The sequence below is a fragment of the Aspergillus luchuensis genome, chromosome 3 (genome assembly GCF_016861625.1).
Source record: "Aspergillus luchuensis IFO 4308 DNA, chromosome 3, nearly complete sequence".
Classification (NCBI taxonomy): domain Eukaryota; kingdom Fungi; phylum Ascomycota; class Eurotiomycetes; order Eurotiales; family Aspergillaceae; genus Aspergillus; species Aspergillus luchuensis.
The window spans coordinates 3,148,003-3,165,330 of NC_054851.1; the positions used below are offsets into that span (position 1 = coordinate 3,148,003).

At 52.1% G+C, this 17,328-nt stretch overlaps 6 protein-coding genes across 6 annotated transcripts; 2 read left to right on the forward strand and 4 right to left on the reverse strand.

The window, feature by feature from the left end:
* Window positions 1–40: 40 nt before the first annotated feature.
* Window positions 41–3,755, reverse strand: AKAW2_31049A (nuclear import receptor PSE1; the record flags this gene model as incomplete). Its single annotated transcript, XM_041687630.1, has 6 exons — window positions 41–248; window positions 307–2,372; window positions 2,426–2,857; window positions 2,925–3,100; window positions 3,163–3,385; window positions 3,573–3,755. 6 exons carry the CDS (start codon window positions 3,753–3,755, stop codon window positions 41–43), a joined length of 3,288 nt encoding a protein of 1,095 aa, XP_041541496.1.
* Window positions 3,756–4,827: 1,072 nt separating this feature from the next.
* AKAW2_31050A (CBS and PB1 domain protein) lies at window positions 4,828–7,093 on the reverse strand (the record flags this gene model as incomplete). Its single annotated transcript, XM_041687631.1, has 4 exons — window positions 4,828–5,637; window positions 5,695–5,789; window positions 5,852–6,725; window positions 6,884–7,093. The coding sequence occupies 4 exons, from the start codon at window positions 7,091–7,093 to the stop codon at window positions 4,828–4,830; spliced, it is 1,989 nt and encodes a 662-aa protein (XP_041541497.1).
* An 830-nt stretch (window positions 7,094–7,923) lies between these two features.
* RPS26 (40S ribosomal protein eS26) lies at window positions 7,924–8,920 on the forward strand (the record flags this gene model as incomplete). Its single annotated transcript, XM_041687632.1, has 4 exons — window positions 7,924–7,946; window positions 8,225–8,352; window positions 8,618–8,720; window positions 8,815–8,920. 4 exons carry the CDS (start codon window positions 7,924–7,926, stop codon window positions 8,918–8,920), a joined length of 360 nt encoding a protein of 119 aa, XP_041541498.1.
* A 656-nt stretch (window positions 8,921–9,576) lies between these two features.
* On the reverse strand, window positions 9,577–12,367 carry AKAW2_31052A (uncharacterized protein; the record flags this gene model as incomplete). Its single annotated transcript, XM_041687633.1, has 2 exons — window positions 9,577–12,113; window positions 12,178–12,367. The coding sequence occupies 2 exons, from the start codon at window positions 12,365–12,367 to the stop codon at window positions 9,577–9,579; spliced, it is 2,727 nt and encodes a 908-aa protein (XP_041541499.1).
* Window positions 12,368–12,962: 595 nt separating this feature from the next.
* AKAW2_31054S (uncharacterized protein) lies at window positions 12,963–13,772 on the forward strand (the record flags this gene model as incomplete). The annotated part of the gene is made up of 1 exon (XM_041687635.1): window positions 12,963–13,772. One exon carries the CDS (start codon window positions 12,963–12,965, stop codon window positions 13,770–13,772), a length of 810 nt encoding a protein of 269 aa, XP_041541500.1.
* Window positions 13,773–14,024: 252 nt separating this feature from the next.
* On the reverse strand, window positions 14,025–15,832 carry AKAW2_31053A (lanthionine synthetase C family protein; the record flags this gene model as incomplete). Its single annotated transcript, XM_041687636.1, has 4 exons — window positions 14,025–14,845; window positions 14,906–14,919; window positions 14,989–15,544; window positions 15,637–15,832. The coding sequence occupies 4 exons, from the start codon at window positions 15,830–15,832 to the stop codon at window positions 14,025–14,027; spliced, it is 1,587 nt and encodes a 528-aa protein (XP_041541501.1).
* Between the last annotated feature and the right edge of the window lie 1,496 nt (window positions 15,833–17,328).

The window sequence follows — 17,328 nt, forward strand, 5'->3', positions numbered from 1 at the left end:
TTCCCAAACCGAACCCCGTCCCCAACTGGTGTATATCGACTCACTGGAAGTAGCTGCGCACTGCGGCCTGGTTGTCCGGGTTGACACCCGCCAGGATCTGCTCGGCGTTCAGCCCGGTCGCGGCCACCAGCTGCTTCGCCGAGTTGGCCACCCGGCCGGCTGTCTGGCCCTGCAGCGTCTCCGCTTCCAGTGCCTGGACAATGTGTCCGAACACCTTGTCGGCGCTGGACATCACCACGGGGTTTTGTCTATTGCAAGTCAGTTAGTATGGTCACTAAGTATTGATAAGCGAATTGAGGGTCTTACTGGTCGATCAGCTGCGCAAGGAAGGAGTAGGCGTACGGAGCAGCCTCCTCGTCGAATGTGATGGGGAGAGTGCCGATCCAGTTGGCCACAATCTCCTGAGCGTTCTGCACCTTGCTGGCGTTATAGTGCAGGATCTTGGCGATACTGGCCGATGCGTTCTCCGTCGCGAACACGTGCTCCTCACTGCGCGCCTGGTTGATCTGCGTCACCTGGAATAGACTGGGGATGCTGGCCGCCACAAAGTCGGCCCACGCGGCACCGCCCTTCTGGGCAGCAACGCCGACACCGTACGCCGCAGCCTGGCGGTTGGCCGCATTAGGGTCCTGCAGGCCGGCTGCCAGGGGCTGCATGATGTGGTCCTTGTAGTTCCACGACTCGGGTCCGCAGAACTCGAGCACATCGTCCATGATGCACAGGGCCCATTGCCGCTGCGTCGGGTCCTGGCTGGTGATGAACGCATCGTAGAAGGCCATCAGCTGCTCCCACGCCGGCAGGAATGTCGTGCCCTGGTTCTTGAAGATGGAGTGGAAAGCCTTGTTCATGTCACTGAGAAGGTTCTGGTCGTCCTCAATCGCGTATTCGTAGTCGAGGTTGTCCTCCTCGCCCTCCTCCGCCTCCGCGCGGTCCTCGAGACGTGCCTTCACGCGGACCTGGTAGTCCTCCAGTGTCGACTTGGCTGACTCAATGAAAGCCTGCATGTGCTGTTGGGTCAGGCAGTTCTGGCCGACCACCTCCACCGACTCGTAGAAGCACTGGTACATCTCCGCCAGTGTGTCGACTGTGGGCTCGGCGCTGAGCACTTCAATGATCTTCTCCGCCACCTTGTTCCAGATGCCGGCAAATCCAGCCGACTGGTCGCCGTGAGCCTTCTTGTACGAGTTCAAGAGCTGGGGGATCAGCTTAGCAGACGACACCCGCACAGGGTCATGGAAGAAGAATGCAAGGCCGGGGACGGCAATCTTCTCCATCGTCTCCAGAACATACGGCTCGAACGCAGCCTCCAGGATCTGTGCGTAGATCGTGATGAGCTCGATGGCGGTGTTCTTGTCTTCCAGTGCACTGGTCTTGATACCGATGATCTTGCCCTTCAGAGGCACCAGCTCCCAGCCCTCATCCTGCTCGACCTGGTCGATCTGGTCCTCATCGTCGAGAAGCTGGATGTCAGCCTTGGCAGCGGCAACCGTCAACAAAGGCGGCATGACACCAGGGAGGTAAGGGACAAAGTCCTGGCCCAAGACGCGGCACATGCGGCCCCAGCAGTGGAGAAGGTACTGCGATTGCGGGTCGTCGGCGTCGACAATGTTCTGTTGAATGTTGCCCAGAAGCTGCACCAGGTTCAGCGCGTCCTGACCCATCTTCTCCTTGCCGACAGCCAGAGCGATCAGCGTGGCGCACTCCATAGCCTTGGCGCGAAGCAGGCGGTATTCCTTGGACTGCTCCTCCTTCAAGACGTTGAACAGCAAAGGCATCAGAGTGTCGTAGTACTGCTCGAAGGCATTCTCAGCCGAGTCGGCGATGGTAGCGATAGTCGAAAGGGCCTGCTCCTGCACGTAGCGCTTGGTGCTGCGCAACAACAACAGCAGGTGCTGCAGGAGATCGGCAAGGTACGGTTCCAGCACCTTTCTCTCGGCCTCCTCGCAGAAGTTGACGAGAGCCGCGGCCGCGTGCGCCTGGACACGGGGCTCGGTGCTGTTAAGCACGGGGATGATGTTGGTCAGCACCACGGAGTGGTATTTCTCCTGCATAGTACCGGCGAAATCGGTGCTCATCTGGCCCAGAGCGTTGCAGCCAGCATAGCGCACGCGCGGGTGGGGGTCCTGAAGAGCGGGAACAACCAGTCGCAACACCTGGTCCAATTCGCCGACCATCAGGTCGCGGCAGCCTTCCGAGATGGCGGAGATGGCCATGAGAGCTGCATGGCGATCGCGCCAAGCAGAAGAGGACATCATGCGAGGAATCCAGGCGAAGGTCGCGGGGAGGATGATCTGGCCGCCAAGCTTGTTGGCCAGACGGTCCATGCACTGTTCACCCGCAACGTGGTTGAGGTCGCTTTCCTCCAAGTCGAGCTGTAATACGTCAGCACAACAATAACCATGCAAGATAATGAAACAGAACGTACATCTTCCGACGCATTCCATTCAGAAGCATCTTCATCATCGACACCAATATCCGTCATCAAGCTCAGACACTGGGTCACCATCTGCTGAGCGAACTCGGAGTTCTTCTTGCACATCGAGGGCGCATAGTCGGCGAAGGTAGCCATCAATTCGAGAGCGTTCTGGCGGACCTGGTCACTGAGGTCCTTGTCGGCAATCACACTGATACTGAATGTAACCAGGTTGTTGAACATGGTCTTGAACATCTTGGGGCAGATCTCGGCCAACTCGATCAGGGACAAAAAGGCGGAGGAGAGCTCCTCGCTCTCGGACGACTCCTTCAACGGAGGCAGGATGTTGAGCAGATCGGGCATGAGGGAGAAGAACTTGGGCTGGGACTTCTTGGCGATCGAGCGGAAGAACGAAGCGAAGGCCTCCATGGCGGCAATGCGCACCTGTACACACGGCGATCAGCATACGGCTTGGGGGCCTCAAGCCCGAGGTATGGCTGTCTTGACATACCGAGACAACGTCATCCTTAAAACCCTTGCTAAACACACCGACAACGGCCTCCTCGTGGGGCTTCTCGATGATACCGGGGGTAGTGTTGAAGATGCGGAAAGCGGCCTCACGCAGGCCGGAGTCAGGGGACTGGCTGGCCTGGAAGAGAACGCCGAGCAGTTCGGGCCATTGGTCGCCTAAGCCACATGTATCAGATTGGAAAGATCCAGCACGTATCAAGGTCCTTCACGGTGCCTACCGTTATCAGTGTACTGTCTGGCAATCTCGGCCACGGCGTCGCCGATCTTCTTGCGGGTATCTGTGACAGACTCGCTGGTCAAGCAAGTCACGAGCTTCTGACGGATGATCAACCTCTGCTCGCCGGTGAGGGTCGAAAAGAGCTCCTTGGCCTCGTTCGTAACGGGGTCTTTTCGTGTCTTGGTCGCGATTCTTCTGAAGAGAACGGCGGAGAAAGAACGTGTCTGGGAGGGGAGATGCAACAATGAGCGACCTGAACGCGAACCACCTTTTTGCTTCCTTAAACTGCCACTAGTCCGGAGGGATAAAAATAACGCTTGTTATAATCCGGGGGTGCTGATCTTTGACTCGAAGGTCTTGGACCAACGTCCTTTAAGGGCCCACCGAGGAAAAGCCAAGCAGGACACTTACTAGCACATCCTCCGCACCCTGGATTTGCTCTGCCAGGCCCATCAGTAGGACATCGGGACGGCCTTGGATCCAATCATTGTTCAGCTGTTCCTCCGCCTGGGCACGAATGGTGTTGTCGGGAGTGGACAGCGCGCGCAGGAGCTGAGAGAGCGCCGAGTGGACCTCGGGGGGGAGTAGCGACATTTTGACAGCTCAAGTGTGAACAATCAACCCGAGCTGAAAACCACCAAGTTCGCGGGAAATTAGGAGACACGGGGTCCAGCGGTGAACCCAGGTGGTGGAGGGTGGGGTGGTGGTTGATGTGAAAGGGACACTTTTTTTTGGCCCTTTGGAGGAGAAATTGTTTTGGTGGGGGAAGAAATAAGTTGACCAGTCGAGGGGGAAGAGGGAGGGCGGTATGGGCACCAAGCAACCAGACAGGTCAATCAATGAACGGGCAACCCGGCCAGAAAAAAAAAATAAAGGGTAGAAAAAAAAAAAGAGTAGAGTGAAAGATCAATCAATACGAATAAGTACCAGCGCGGGTAAAATCCCAGCTCAGCATCGCAGCCGGACAGAAAGCTGCGGGTGAACAGGAGGGGGGCAGAAAGAAGAGGGCCCGTGAATAGCGCGAGGCTTAGAAGATAGTGAGAAAAAGAGCCTGGATGTTTGATGGTGAAGGAGGGAAAGAAAGGTCAAAAGTGACTGCAATAATACTAGACTAAGGCAATAACTAATATTCACGGCTTTCTGCTCGCGACGCCCCAATCAGCTTTTCCCAAAATCCTAAAATTTCCCCCCAAGGCCGCCGCGCTAGTCTCCTTCCGGCAAGCCCTTCAGGCAGCCAGGCAGTCAACCCCTCTTGCAGGATTCGGCAAATCATCCAGGAACGTCCCTTGGCTATACCGGTAACTATTATGTCTATCATGCGAAATATGCCAATTATTTAATCCCTCATGATGTTGACCCTGACGATGGTCCGGTACTGGTGGGTGGTCTATAAGTACGCTTCCCGAATGGGAGCAGAACATGCTATTGTAACCTTACGCTCTCACGAACTCAACGGTATCCGAAACAGAATAAAAAGGCACAATTAGGACTTCGGCCACCACCATATGTAAGGAAGGAGATTGACCAATGCATAAGGGAAACTAGTCACACAAACGAAACGCTCTTGGGGTTACAGATATATGACACGCGAAAGGAGACGTCGAAAAGGAAATAGATACACGGGTACTTGCTTTCTTTCATCACGGACAGGTAGATGCACATCTCTTTACCGGGAAGTGGCCCGGCTCAAAATGAACACCCCCGCAATGACGGCCGCCAGGGTCACAATCGCACCCGGAAGCAGCAGGTCGTTGGGCACTCCGGCGATAAATTGCTCTTCGGGCTGGTGTACGGGGAAGGACTGAGCCCGGGGCTTCGCCACCACGGACTCTTCCTCAGACCGGTCTTCGGAAATGGGACTCTTCTCCTCGATGGGCCGGGCTGGCACCGGCTGGGGTTCAACGGTAGCAGGAATAGGAGGCTGCGTAGGGTCGTGGACGAAGAGATCGACCTTATCGCGGTGCGATTGACGGGCAAGGCTGACGGCATCTGCCAGATCTTGGTCGGTGGTGATCGACACGGTGTCGCCCTCGTTGTCCAGGTAGCTCAGAGCGTAGCCCGTGTTGCTCAGCTTGCCCTCGTCGCAGCTGGGAACGCCGCCCACGGCATCCGCCTCGGGGCCCAGCTTGGCCGAAACTTGAGCAACCAGCTCAGCAATGCCAGCAGAGGGGAACACGTTAACACGGTGCACACGGCCGCTAGGAGCCTTGAACTTGAACGGGAAGGGGACGTGCTCTCCGTGGTGCGGGTCCACATGGTATTCAGAGTGCTCGTCGCCGCCATGGTGAGAAGCAGATTCGTTGGGGAGAACGCTGTCTCGGGCGTCATAACTAGCCTTCGGAGACTCAGGGCTGAGTACTGACCGCTGCGCGGGCTGCTGGCTCCCCGAGACCATGGAATCGGACTCGTGATCCATCGACAGCCAAAATTTGTTCCAGGCCGGGCCCTCATCATCATGCGACTGCATGGTATTGATCTGATTGCAAGTTAGTTGGACGAATTATTTTATCGTATCAAACATCCTGTTACTGACCTGTTCCAAGGTGGCGTACGTAAGCTTCAGCACATCCACCATTCCCACAATCTCACCCGCATCGTTCATGACGGGCAGGTTGAGGTAATGTCCATCTATACATCCCCCGTATTAGTTTCTTCTCTCAAGCGCAGCAGGGGTAATTGGAGTGACTGACCGTGCATCTTGCGGAGCGCAGCCTGGATACTCATGTCGCTGGGGGCGAAATCAGGGTGAGGGGTCATCACGCGGACGACGCTGCAGGTAGACGGGTCAAGACCGGGAGCAATGACACGCAGCACAATGTCCTTGCTGGTGAAGATACCGGTGATGGAGCCCTGATCCTGTACGAGCAGGGCAGTGGTGTGGTGTTCCCTCATCAGAGCGGCGGCATCCTTGACTGTGGTGCGGACGGAGACAGTGGTTGGGGGCATGCCGTCCAGGACGGTTTCCAGCGTAGGGCCGGACATCTTGTGTCGTAGCGCTTCGACATACTGGATGATCTGCTGGGGCTGACTGGAGCCGAGTTCCGTCTGCACACCCTCCAATGCATCGTAGAGCTTGCGCGACGAACTGTATGCACGTTCCAACTTCTCCATCGCATCGTAGAAGCATTTTGTGATATCGAGAACACCCGAGATATCCTGGTTCTCGTCCATAACCGGCAAGTGTCTGAATCCTTTCCGGACCATGAGGTCGAGAGCGTCGGTGGCACTGGTATCCGTTCTCGCGCACAGAGGGTTCTTGGTCATAATCTCAGACACAGTGATTTCCCGCGCCTTCAGGCCAGTGCCGACCACGCGGAACGCGAGGTCCTTAGCCGTGAAGATACCAGCAATCCGGTCATCATCGTCAGTCACGAGCACGCAGTCTTCTCTCTTCGCGGCCATCAACTGGGCGGCTTCGGCGATGGAGGTGTTCGGCTTGATCTGGAGGGCTTGACTAGGTTTCAATGCGAGGACGGTACCGGGGGGAGCTTTGCGGGAGCGGTTTGCTCGTGCCGGGGCATGTCTCTTCTTGTTGAGGTCGGCCTCCAATTTTCGTCGGATAGCCTAAGTCCATGAGTGGTTAGAAAAGTCAATGGGAGGCATTGAGCAATCAAAATTTCAAAAACCGAGAAACGACTTGCAGGACAAGATTTTTTCCAGGTTCACCTCCTTTTTCTCCGAGGCAGTTGCAAACAATCCAAAGGGGGAAAAGCGTGCCATACCTCATCGCGCTTGGACTGGTTTTGCCTCTGACGGCTGCTGGCGGCACTCATGGTGGAACTGCCAATGTCGCTGGACGCGGTCTGGGGGGTATGAGTTGTAGAGGAAGTCTCTGGGCGAGGACGTGGAATGTGACTGTCAAAGTCGGGCAGCCTGCCTCTACCGACAGTCTTGTGGCTAATGGTTCCCTTAAAAGTGGGTGTGGATGACATGGCGCCGAACCGGAATGGCGGACCTGTGGTAGGCTGGCAGGTCTGTGTCTCACGAACCGGTCAAGAGAGAGCGGAGAATGCAGCGGAGCGGTGGAATGGAGACACGACCCCCGTGAAGGACGAACGAGGATTGAGAAGTGGTAATGAACCAGAGACAAGTCACGCAAGGAAGACAGATGAAGAGGAAGAGAAAGAAGAGTAAAAAGAGGGAGTGCGAGACACAACGCGATGATCTGGAGGGACGAGAAAGATACGGCAGACAAGCCAGCAGCCACCAAGCCAAACCCAGGGGGGGGGAAAAGGTAGAAGCAGATCCCAAGTGGATTCGGCTGGCCGAACTATTTGCTGTTAATGACAGTTTCAGGGAGAAAGAGGGATGGCACGGGGACCACTCACAATCCTCGACCTGAGTAAACAGAATACCGTATTGGTGTACCGTAACTTTGGGTCGGGATGGGCCATATGCGCTAGACCACTTCGGGACACGGCACGTGAACGCCAGTCGGATCACCCAACTTTTTCCAACTTTCTCGCCGATTGCCTGAGGCAGGGGCGGTCAGGCCACCGTCCGCCACTCTCCCGATGTCACCCCTTCGTTAATGCCTCAGGTATCTAAAACTCAGCATTAACCGCCTGAGGCCACTCATCCCGTGACTCAGCTCGCTTAAGGGCATAGGGCTACCACACAAACCCGACACAACCTCATCCCGAAGAGACGACTCCGGAGCCTTTACGACAACCAAACCCGACAGCCAAGTACGCGACAACCTCCCTTCCCCTTCTCCCTGACTTACATTCTCTGACCCGTTGCTGCAGAGAAATCCGTCAAGATGGTCAAGAAGAGGGCGAACAAGTAAGACCGAACCCTTTCCTTATCCCACCCAATCCATGCCACATGCCACATGCCATATATACATATATACACAATCTACGCACACCTGAATGAAGACGGCCGCACGGAAGGAAAAATTCGCCATACATTTACCGCAGAATGGCCCGGCTACCGTACAGTGTTGTGTGATTTTGGGGAAAATATGAAGAAGATTGAAGAAATGGCGAAATCAAAATCGAAATCATGGAAATTCGCAAATTCAAAGAAATGGGAACCGATAAACTAACCTCTTTTTACAGCGGTCGTAACAAGAACGGCCGCGGCCACGTCAAGCCCGTGCGCTGCTCCAACTGCGCTCGCTGCACTCCCAAGGACAAGGCCATCAAGAGATTCACCATCCGCAACATGGTTGAGTCCGCTGCCATCCGTACGTTCCACGATCTCTCTCCATTGATCTGAGTTTTTCCCGAAACCGTCCGCGCGCGCTGTCTGTTCGTTCCGAAAGAGCTGGGAAGTGGGGTTGTTACATATGCAATTGAATCGAAGCCAAATCGACTCGACCGGAATACGACAAGAGGGGAAAACAGAAGAAGGAACCGATACAAACAGCGCGACGCACGAGTGAACGGAATTCGACACAATCCTGAAAGACAACACCGGACTGACTGGTTTCTTTTTTTCCAACTCTACAGGTGATATCTCGGACGCCTCCGTCTTCACCGACTACGCCGTCCCCAAGATGTACCTGAAGCTGCAGTACTGCGTCTCCTGCGCTATCCACGGCAAGATTGTTCGGTACGCCACCCACCCAAAACAACGATGAATGCGTCGAGAAACCATCATCAATCTCGAGAACAAAACACGAAAGCTAACAATCTAATTCCTATAGTGTCCGCTCCCGGGAAGGTCGTCGCAACCGTGCTCCCCCTCCTCGTATCAGGTACAACAAGGATGGCAAGAAGCTGAACCCCCCTCAGGCCGCCAAGGCTATGTAAGGAAGGAAATGACAACGATTTCAAAATAAAAGAAAAATGGAATTAGTTTAGGGGCCCTTAACTGTTGCTTCTTATAATTTTTCTTTATGTTGTCTGAAACAAAAAACCACACCATAACTTCTTTACTATACTTTATGCGGAATTCTTAAATGGAAATGAACGGGTTTCAGTTTCGGGGTTGAATGAATTATGCGTGCGCGCGGAGTCGTGTGTGAAAGACGAAATTCTATATCAAACTTTCTTAAAACGAAGAACGAACTTAAGCTAAACTTCTGTTGTCTCCTGCTCGCTATCTTAGTAGAGATACTAGAGGAAAGAGATGTTTGATTGTATGGATTCGCTCTATATGATCTATTGTTAGAGGGGGTGTCGGTCGGCGAGATGTGTACTATCGATCGTACTAGCTCGGTGTGCCCTAGTTGTAGGCATGACACTACATCTCCATAATTACGTAGTAGACGACAGTTCTGGTCCTTGTGGTAAACCCGATAAAGAATGTGAAGAGGACGGTACTATTAATACTATCTCATCTATCGTTCAAAGCCAGCTGTGGGTGATTGTCTACGATGTATATGTCATAGAGTGTAATATATATCGGGTATCATGCTCGCGATCTCTATCAACTAACTAGTGCCACAAACAATGTAAGTACCCCATCAAGGGTACAAATAGCCCTTCTCGAAATAATTCCCATACATGTCTACCATCCCGCTTCGGCCCTTTGGCGCTGGGTTTCGGACAATCTTCACTTCCCCCTTCCAGTGTCCTTCTAAGTAATGAGCAATGGGTGAATGAGGCGCCGATGCCGTCGCCAACGTATTTATGCTCGACGACGGCGAAATCGTTTGAAACGAGGAGACGGAAGGAGAGAAGCGAGAGGACATGGTGCTGACGGTACCACGTCTTCTGCGATCTCTCCTCAGCATTTCCTCATACTCTGCCTTTTTACTACGTCGGAATGCTGCCAATTCGGCGACCAGATCAACGTCTGGTACATCATTCTGCGGCCCCATTTCTCTATCCTTGTCCAAAAATGGGCTGTGCGAGCGCATGTTCCGAGGTGTAGTCGTGGGATCGACTGAATTTGATCGCGAGCGCAAAGGATCTGGATGAAGTCTACCTGGTGAAGAAGCCATGTCGGGCTGTAAGGGGTGAACATCGTCATCTTCTGGAATCAACGTCACCTTCTCGTTCAAGGCTGCCATGGGGAAGTATTTCCCCGAGTAAACATCGGGTACCCCGCATTCTTCTTCATCAAAGAAGCTGAAGTCGCCTATTGCTGCTGACCATAGCTTCTCCGAATCGCGATCACCGGTACTTGACTTTGAAGCTCCTACCCGGTAGCTGGCTGGAGTCCATCTAGATAATTTATTGGACCTAACAGAGGGTGTAATCTCAAGCACCAAGCGACGCAGACCAAATAAAGACCTGGCACGTTCTTGTTCAGCTTTGGCTCGAGCTCTTCCAGGTGCGAGTGAATAATCAGAGCCCGCTTGTAGGGTTGCAAGTAATGCTTCATTCGAGCAAGCGGTTATGAACCGAATAAGAGCTTGCAAGATAGGCGAGTTCGGCGGTACGTGAGATGGAACGTCGGTCAAAACCAATGTTTCAAGATGAGGGACATGCGAAGGATGCAGGTACGGAAAATAAAACCTTTTGTTATCACGTCGAGGAAGACTTTTCGGCCGCTTAGCAAGCAACTCCTGGATCTTCTGGGCTCGAGAATCTTCGACTGAAAGGGGAGAAGAACATTGCGGGATAGACCCCGCTGCACCCACCGAGATGCTGGAAATGCTAGAGAAAGAGATATCATGGGGCAAGCGATTTGAAGCCCTTGCGGCAGAGGTATTGCTCGGGCCCTCATCATCACTGACTTGATCTGCCCCGATCACCTCGGGAGCGAAGACAGAGCCTCGTCGCAGGTCAGGTAGTGGTTCGTCTTCATATATGATTGGCTTTCGACCGCGCTCGGCGGGCTGCGAAGGCCAATCCGGAGATTGTGGGACTGGTGAACCAGGAAGCTCGAAAATCGGTGCTTCGTTTGATGCTAGTTCATAAATCTGATGGCTCGTACCCAACTCTGCCATTGTACGCACTTCACTCTCATTCCCAGCAGGGAGCTCTGGTAGCAACATGTCCGCCGTTGAGGTCTCCCTTGACGGCGCATCAACTGTACAGACGGCATGATGAGCTCGAAGATAAGTGAGGTTTCCCTTGGCAACAGTCCCCAGGATGGGAATCAATTTCTCAGCACCAGGAAGCTTGTGGGAATCGTCTTGAGGTGAAGCAAGAGAGCTCTGGTTTCTTCCGATAGACTCTATAGTGTCAACGGTTCCCACATCCAGAGCGTGCAGGCGAGACGAGAACAAAAGACTTGCGGCTCCTTCCACAGAAATAGGATTCTCGGCGATATAGAGGTGTGTTATGCCTGCATGGGACAAATCCTCAACCCAGGAGCGCCCTGTCAATGGTTGTGTTAAAGCTTTCAGGATTTGTTCATCTAAGAGCGGGGTCCTAAGAAACCTCCTGTCAGACAGCAAGGGTCTCGATTGCGGAGAGTGGGCAAGGGATCCCAGTGACGCTAGTGTCGCTCGTTGTAATCTATCCTCAGCACCAGGGGGTAAGAAGGATGCTTGCAATAATGACCGTATGGACATATCAGTAAGCAAATTATTGCGCAGGTCCAGAAATCGGACTCTGCGTCCGATGGCGTTGGCCAGGAATTCTGCATCATTGTCCTTTAAACCAATACCTCGAAGCTTGAGGACCTGGAGGTTTTCCAACTGTGATAGCGACGACAGGACTGTGCGATCCCGCGCAGGGGTGGTGTAAGACAAATCGAGATAGATTAATTCAGGGAAGCGTAGTAAGGTCTCCGCAATACCGTGTGATGTCGCATTTGGCTCACTATCCGCTAATAGCAGACGGACATTGTAGGTCTGGGCAGCTGTGTCATTTTCTCCAAATGAACTAGATCTTCTCAAGGCGGTCATAGCATTGTGGTCAAAGAATGGTAGCTTTGAGACCATCAACGACTGGAGGCATGGTAGAGCATCCAGGATCTCCTTTAGCCACTCAGGTCGTGGACCACCATAAATCTCCGAGAGAGCAGGCGGCAGATGCAACGTATGGGTGAGCATCCGCACCTTGAGACGGGCATATTTTAGTGTCCTTCTGAACCTTGTGAGAGCGACTAGTGTGTCTTGTCAGCGCCAAACAGTCAAATCAAACAGTCGTGGGATCTCGTTCAGACCTACCATAAACCGCATCGTTATCCGTTCCAAAGTGGGAAGCGGGATCCCCCCACAGAAAGGGCATGAAGATACCATGCCATTTCTGACATACCAAGACCGCTGCGCATAGGTCGCTTGACGGGATGTAGTGTGCTATAACCGACCATGCGTCTCTGGTGGTAGCGGTTTGGTAGGATGGTGGCACAGTATCCATTGTCACAGTTGTACGCGATGGGATTTCTCTCCACCCGGGTGATGGGGCCTTTAAGCCTTGTCCTAGATCAGGCTAGCAGGATGCGCAGAAACAGTCTGCAGCACAATGGAGAGAAAATGATGGGTTGGGTAATTATCTGGACTGGTTGTCACACGCCGCTACGCAAATGAAACTAAGAGAAGAGCGGCCCCCAAAGAGATGCTGCTGACTTGCAGATGGGCGTCGGGCACTGCCACGGTTCACGATGGGGCGAGGGAAGACCCGAAGGATCCATAGAGCCAAAGAAACTCCATACTTTAATCTGCCGTAAATAATAACATCCTACTGTGGAATTTGAAATATAGTAGCACCCCAACCATAGAGGGGAGAATAAGACCTGAAGAAAAGGAGAGAACCGAAGCAACGATAAGAACAGAACTGTTATCGTATGGATACAGTAATTATACGGCTCTCGTTCTGACGTCATCCCCCGCACGGTCAGCAAACCATCGCCGACAAATAAAACCAACTGATTCACGGCGCTTAAATGATACGTATTGGCCTTCTCTCTCTTCCAAATCTCCTCACCTCAATTTCTTTGCTCCATAGGCCCAAAATGGAGCCATGGCAGCGAAACATTCGCAGGATGCACCAAGTCAGCGAGGTCCTCGACCTCGACCCTCAAAAGTCCGACATGATCGCCGATTTCGTCGCACTCATCCAAGCAATCCGCGAAGGGCTTACGCAAATCGACGATGATTCCTATATTCCCGACTCGCAGATCAATATGCTCTTTTTGACAAAGCTTAAAGAATGTCCTGATTGGAGTGACTGGGCATCTGCCATGCTGCGAGATAGTCGGATGTGCTCCTCCAATCCTGCGGAGCAGGTGACCTTCCAGGAGCTGGCCCAATTGGCCATGGAGCAAGAGAAGATCCGTCAGCCGCGGGGAAGGAGTGCATGGGGTGGTGATCATGGTGCTGCCAAGAGAGGGTTTGCATCGCCATTGGAAGTTCCGGAAGATCCTCGCGCTCTCACTCAGGACGAGATCAACGCATTCGTTGTTAAACAGATGCATAAGGATGAGGCATTCCGTAATCGCAGTGGAAGTGTCCGGGGACATGCTAAGCGGCCCAGTCAGGAGGAAATCAATGACTACGTGGTTGAACAGATGCGTCGCGAACGGGAGCAAGCTACAAGGAATCGAAGTTACAGCCAACCAATGCAGGGAGGACCTGTTCAACGACCGGTGCAAATGCGCTGTACCTTCTGTGGTGATAGAAATCACCAGCTTTCAAACTGCTGGCGGAGATGGAGAGTTGCTGTGGAAGCTCCGAATGGGAACTACTTGCCTAAACGTGTCGAGTACAGGACTGAATTTCCGGGCCAACCACCCATGTATCGCACGGGTTTCACGCTTTTTTAACTTGTGTTAAACATGATAGTGATCTTTGATCGTGTTTACGATTTTTACTCTCGTTTATCAGCGACTGGAGTTGAGCCAAGAGCATGGAGTTTGGAGTCTTTTAGCATCAAATTCCCTTATGTTGAATATTTGGAGCGACGATTTTTGTTCTTGAGCGACATACATGCAAGATTCCCATACATACTTTGCTGTCCTTACGAATTTTCTTTCTTAAGCTCTGCATCAATAGAAAAAGCTTCTCATATTCCCTTCTCAAGGCAAAGGTGTAGCCCGGTGATAAGCAAGCGTTGGAATTCCCAATTTCAAGCTCTCGAGATCTTGGAAGGTTGGATCTGACTTCAAAGACGAAGAACTGTCCGGCCACTTCTTCTGCAGAAGCATGCTTCGCAGTCTCATCTGGACAGACACACATGCGTCTGCCCACGCGCAGACAGCTCCAGCTAGGCCTTCTGTGAGGGAGAATGGGCGATCAGGTAGTCGATAGATGTTAGACGTTGGCGTGACGGCGCTTTGGTATGGAGGTGTCTCCCGCACATGCAACAACATCGCCAGCGCTCTCGACAGGAAATAGTCACCAGTGAGCCCGGTATCCAATACTGTTGTGTTGGTTGTCTGTGTTCTCCCCATATATCTCTCTCTGGCTGCTTGCATCTCTTCCTTATCATACTCGAAGCTGTCGTGCAGAAGCAACAGTGGCCATGCACTGCCGGTAATGCCATGACAGATCCCGCCGCCTTTGGAAAGTAGTCCTTCTTCCCAGACCCGTTCGCTTGCCAGGCGAACTGCTATATCCCATTCTGGCTGCCAGAAATTAGAGATCAGGGGCTTGTTCCGCCTGGCGCATGCCATAAGGGTCAAAATGCCGGGACTACCATGGCAAATCTGGACGAGAGGTGAGGAGCGCTTGGATGAAGGACCACGATCGGGAAGAGTCGATGGAAGGTGGCCGTTATGAGCAATACATATCTTGCAAAGTCCGGTGATTGTTTCCGCTATCAGCGGCAGGTAATTACGCGAAGCACCGTCGTTGAGCTCTTCAGGATCGCAGGCAAGGAGGGCTGCGAGTATGCCAGCTACAAAAGCTTGTCAGCGGAGTGTATCATTGGATTTTCTTGACAGACGTAGTAACATACACATTCCATGTACCCTAGTCAGATATGTTAGATTTGCCGTTTTGTTGCTCAGCATTTGTGACGATGGTGGGGGCATTACTTACGCTCCTAGGCCATACCGATCTTCATGCCAGTGCCACATCAACGGCAAAGCATTTCTCTCCCCATACTCCTCTAGATAGTCTTCTCTGCCTTGAAGCCCACCCTTGATAATAGCATCAATAAGGTCTGGAACAGATTCGAAAATGGAGGTCAGAAGGCCTGTAGCCCTCTCGTCATACTTGTGAGCTCTCACGCTCAGTACAACCCACAATACACCCGCTCGACCATACAAAACTTCGTCCGTACCCATCATCCCATCACCGTGTGGCAGCATGTGGGGATTTCCGATGGCCACTTGTACGACATTTCTGAGACATTCGATATCAGCTTCGGACATGGATGCACCGGATTGGGCGGCTGCAAGAATTCGCATCAGAGGTCCCACAAGCACACTGGGGGAGCCAAAAGGTGCTAATCTTCCGGGAAAAAGTGGAATGTCCGGTCCATGTGGAAGGATTTGCTCGCTTGCAAGTCTGCGGAAGTCAAGAGGAAGTCCGACATCTTTGTTGCTGAACGCTTTGACCTGATGGTCCAGTCGGAGGAAAGCAAGAGCAATTCCTGCAGGAAAAGATCCATCAGATTACACTTGCCAAAATTTTGTTATGAAGCATATCACTCAACCACCAACAGCGTGAAAGCTATACGCATACCTGGAAATCCCACGTATATACCCGTGTTGTAGGTTTTGCCCCATTCGCTCTGAGGAGGACAGCCCTCCTGCAATAAAGTTGCACCACGATTCACAGCAACCTGCAGCTCTTTGAGGGCGTTTTCCAGTGTTTCTTGACTTATATCTAGCGGGGTCAAGTTGTTCGGATAATACTGGGGTAAATCTGTGGTTGACATACTATCGCGAGGGCAGGAGAACTACACTGGGGAGGAGCTATGTATAGACAAATAAAGCTAAGTTATGGGATATGGAGCTCAGTAAGGCTATTCAAGACACAATTTGATTGATGATATTCGAACTGATTCGGATGAAGTCTGGTCACCTGGACAATAGCTTAAATACGAGGATGTGGTAGAGAGGGGAAGAGCCCAAAGATGTGGGTGACGCTTCTGCATCACCTGACCTGCATGATCTACATTCCTCGAAAGACAACTCCAGTAATATTTTCATCTACTGTAGTATGGCTTCTTCGGTTTAGATCATCCACCATGCCAGTTGTCTTTGAGGCTGTACAAGTTTATCTTTGAGATCCTGGCAACCGAGAGCCCTGGATATGCCACAAGCGTCTGCTCCTTTGCCTCGCTTCTTGACGGCCTATCACTTTCTTAGCCATACTATCAACAAGCCTAGGCAAGTGAGTTGTGCATGAGCTATTCTCTTGGAAGACTCATGCTGAATACAGTATTCGTCAGGGAGTCTTTCTTCCTTGGCTATAATGGGTTGCAAGTCCTCCCTGTTTCACCTCGTTCTTGGGTGTACTGTGGACCTGTCAAGAACGCATGAGCTGGCCGTGTAACATTCACAAACTCTATGTCGCGGTAGATCTGCTTATGATTTACAAGCTATACATTTTTGCTGTACCCACTGAGAGGAGTTCTAAACTGTCATTGATATCTCTCGACTTCGTCGAGGACTTAGTGGGCTCTCCTAAACCGAAATTCCCTGACCGACATTGGCCTCAGAAGGGCTCTCATACAAATGATCACCTACATCGAAATCTGTTTCGACTTTAGTCCGCTCTCTGTTAACATCCGTCAATAAAATGACGCATGATTTGCTTTTTGGGGACTCTTCTGAGTTGTCAAAAGTACCTCATTTGAGAGGACTCTTCCACGCAGTTCACCAGTCAATCGATATATTGGATATGGTCGGACCTTGGATGTTCAGGTCATACGTTGATCGAACCATAGTCAGGCATTCTAGTCGATAGACAAGCCCTGAAAAGGTCTCTCGGACAAATGAGGGTTGCCTAGCCGAAAGCCTGGTGAGAAAAGAACGCATTAGTTGACTCGGATTAGAGGAGACTAGAGCAGAACAAGGTCAGAAGATAATCAGCTTTACTAGGATGTATTGGTATGGATCAGGGACCTCGAGCTAGAAATAATAGCCAGGGCCACGGATGTGGACGATACTCGCGCAGTGATTCTTCAGTGGCATTACTGCCCACAACATGTTGGAAACTTCTCATGGGGAATCAGAATCCAACAGATACATTTAGATCAATTTCGACTTGCACAGTTTACATCCTATCTGACAGGTACGATCAGTATCAAGACATCTGCAACTTGACACCTAGAACAGAGATGTCTCCCTATGTCGCGCAGATGAGCGTTTTACGTCGCATCCATTATCTCGATCTACTAAACAACAAGCATATGGATCTAGTTTTACT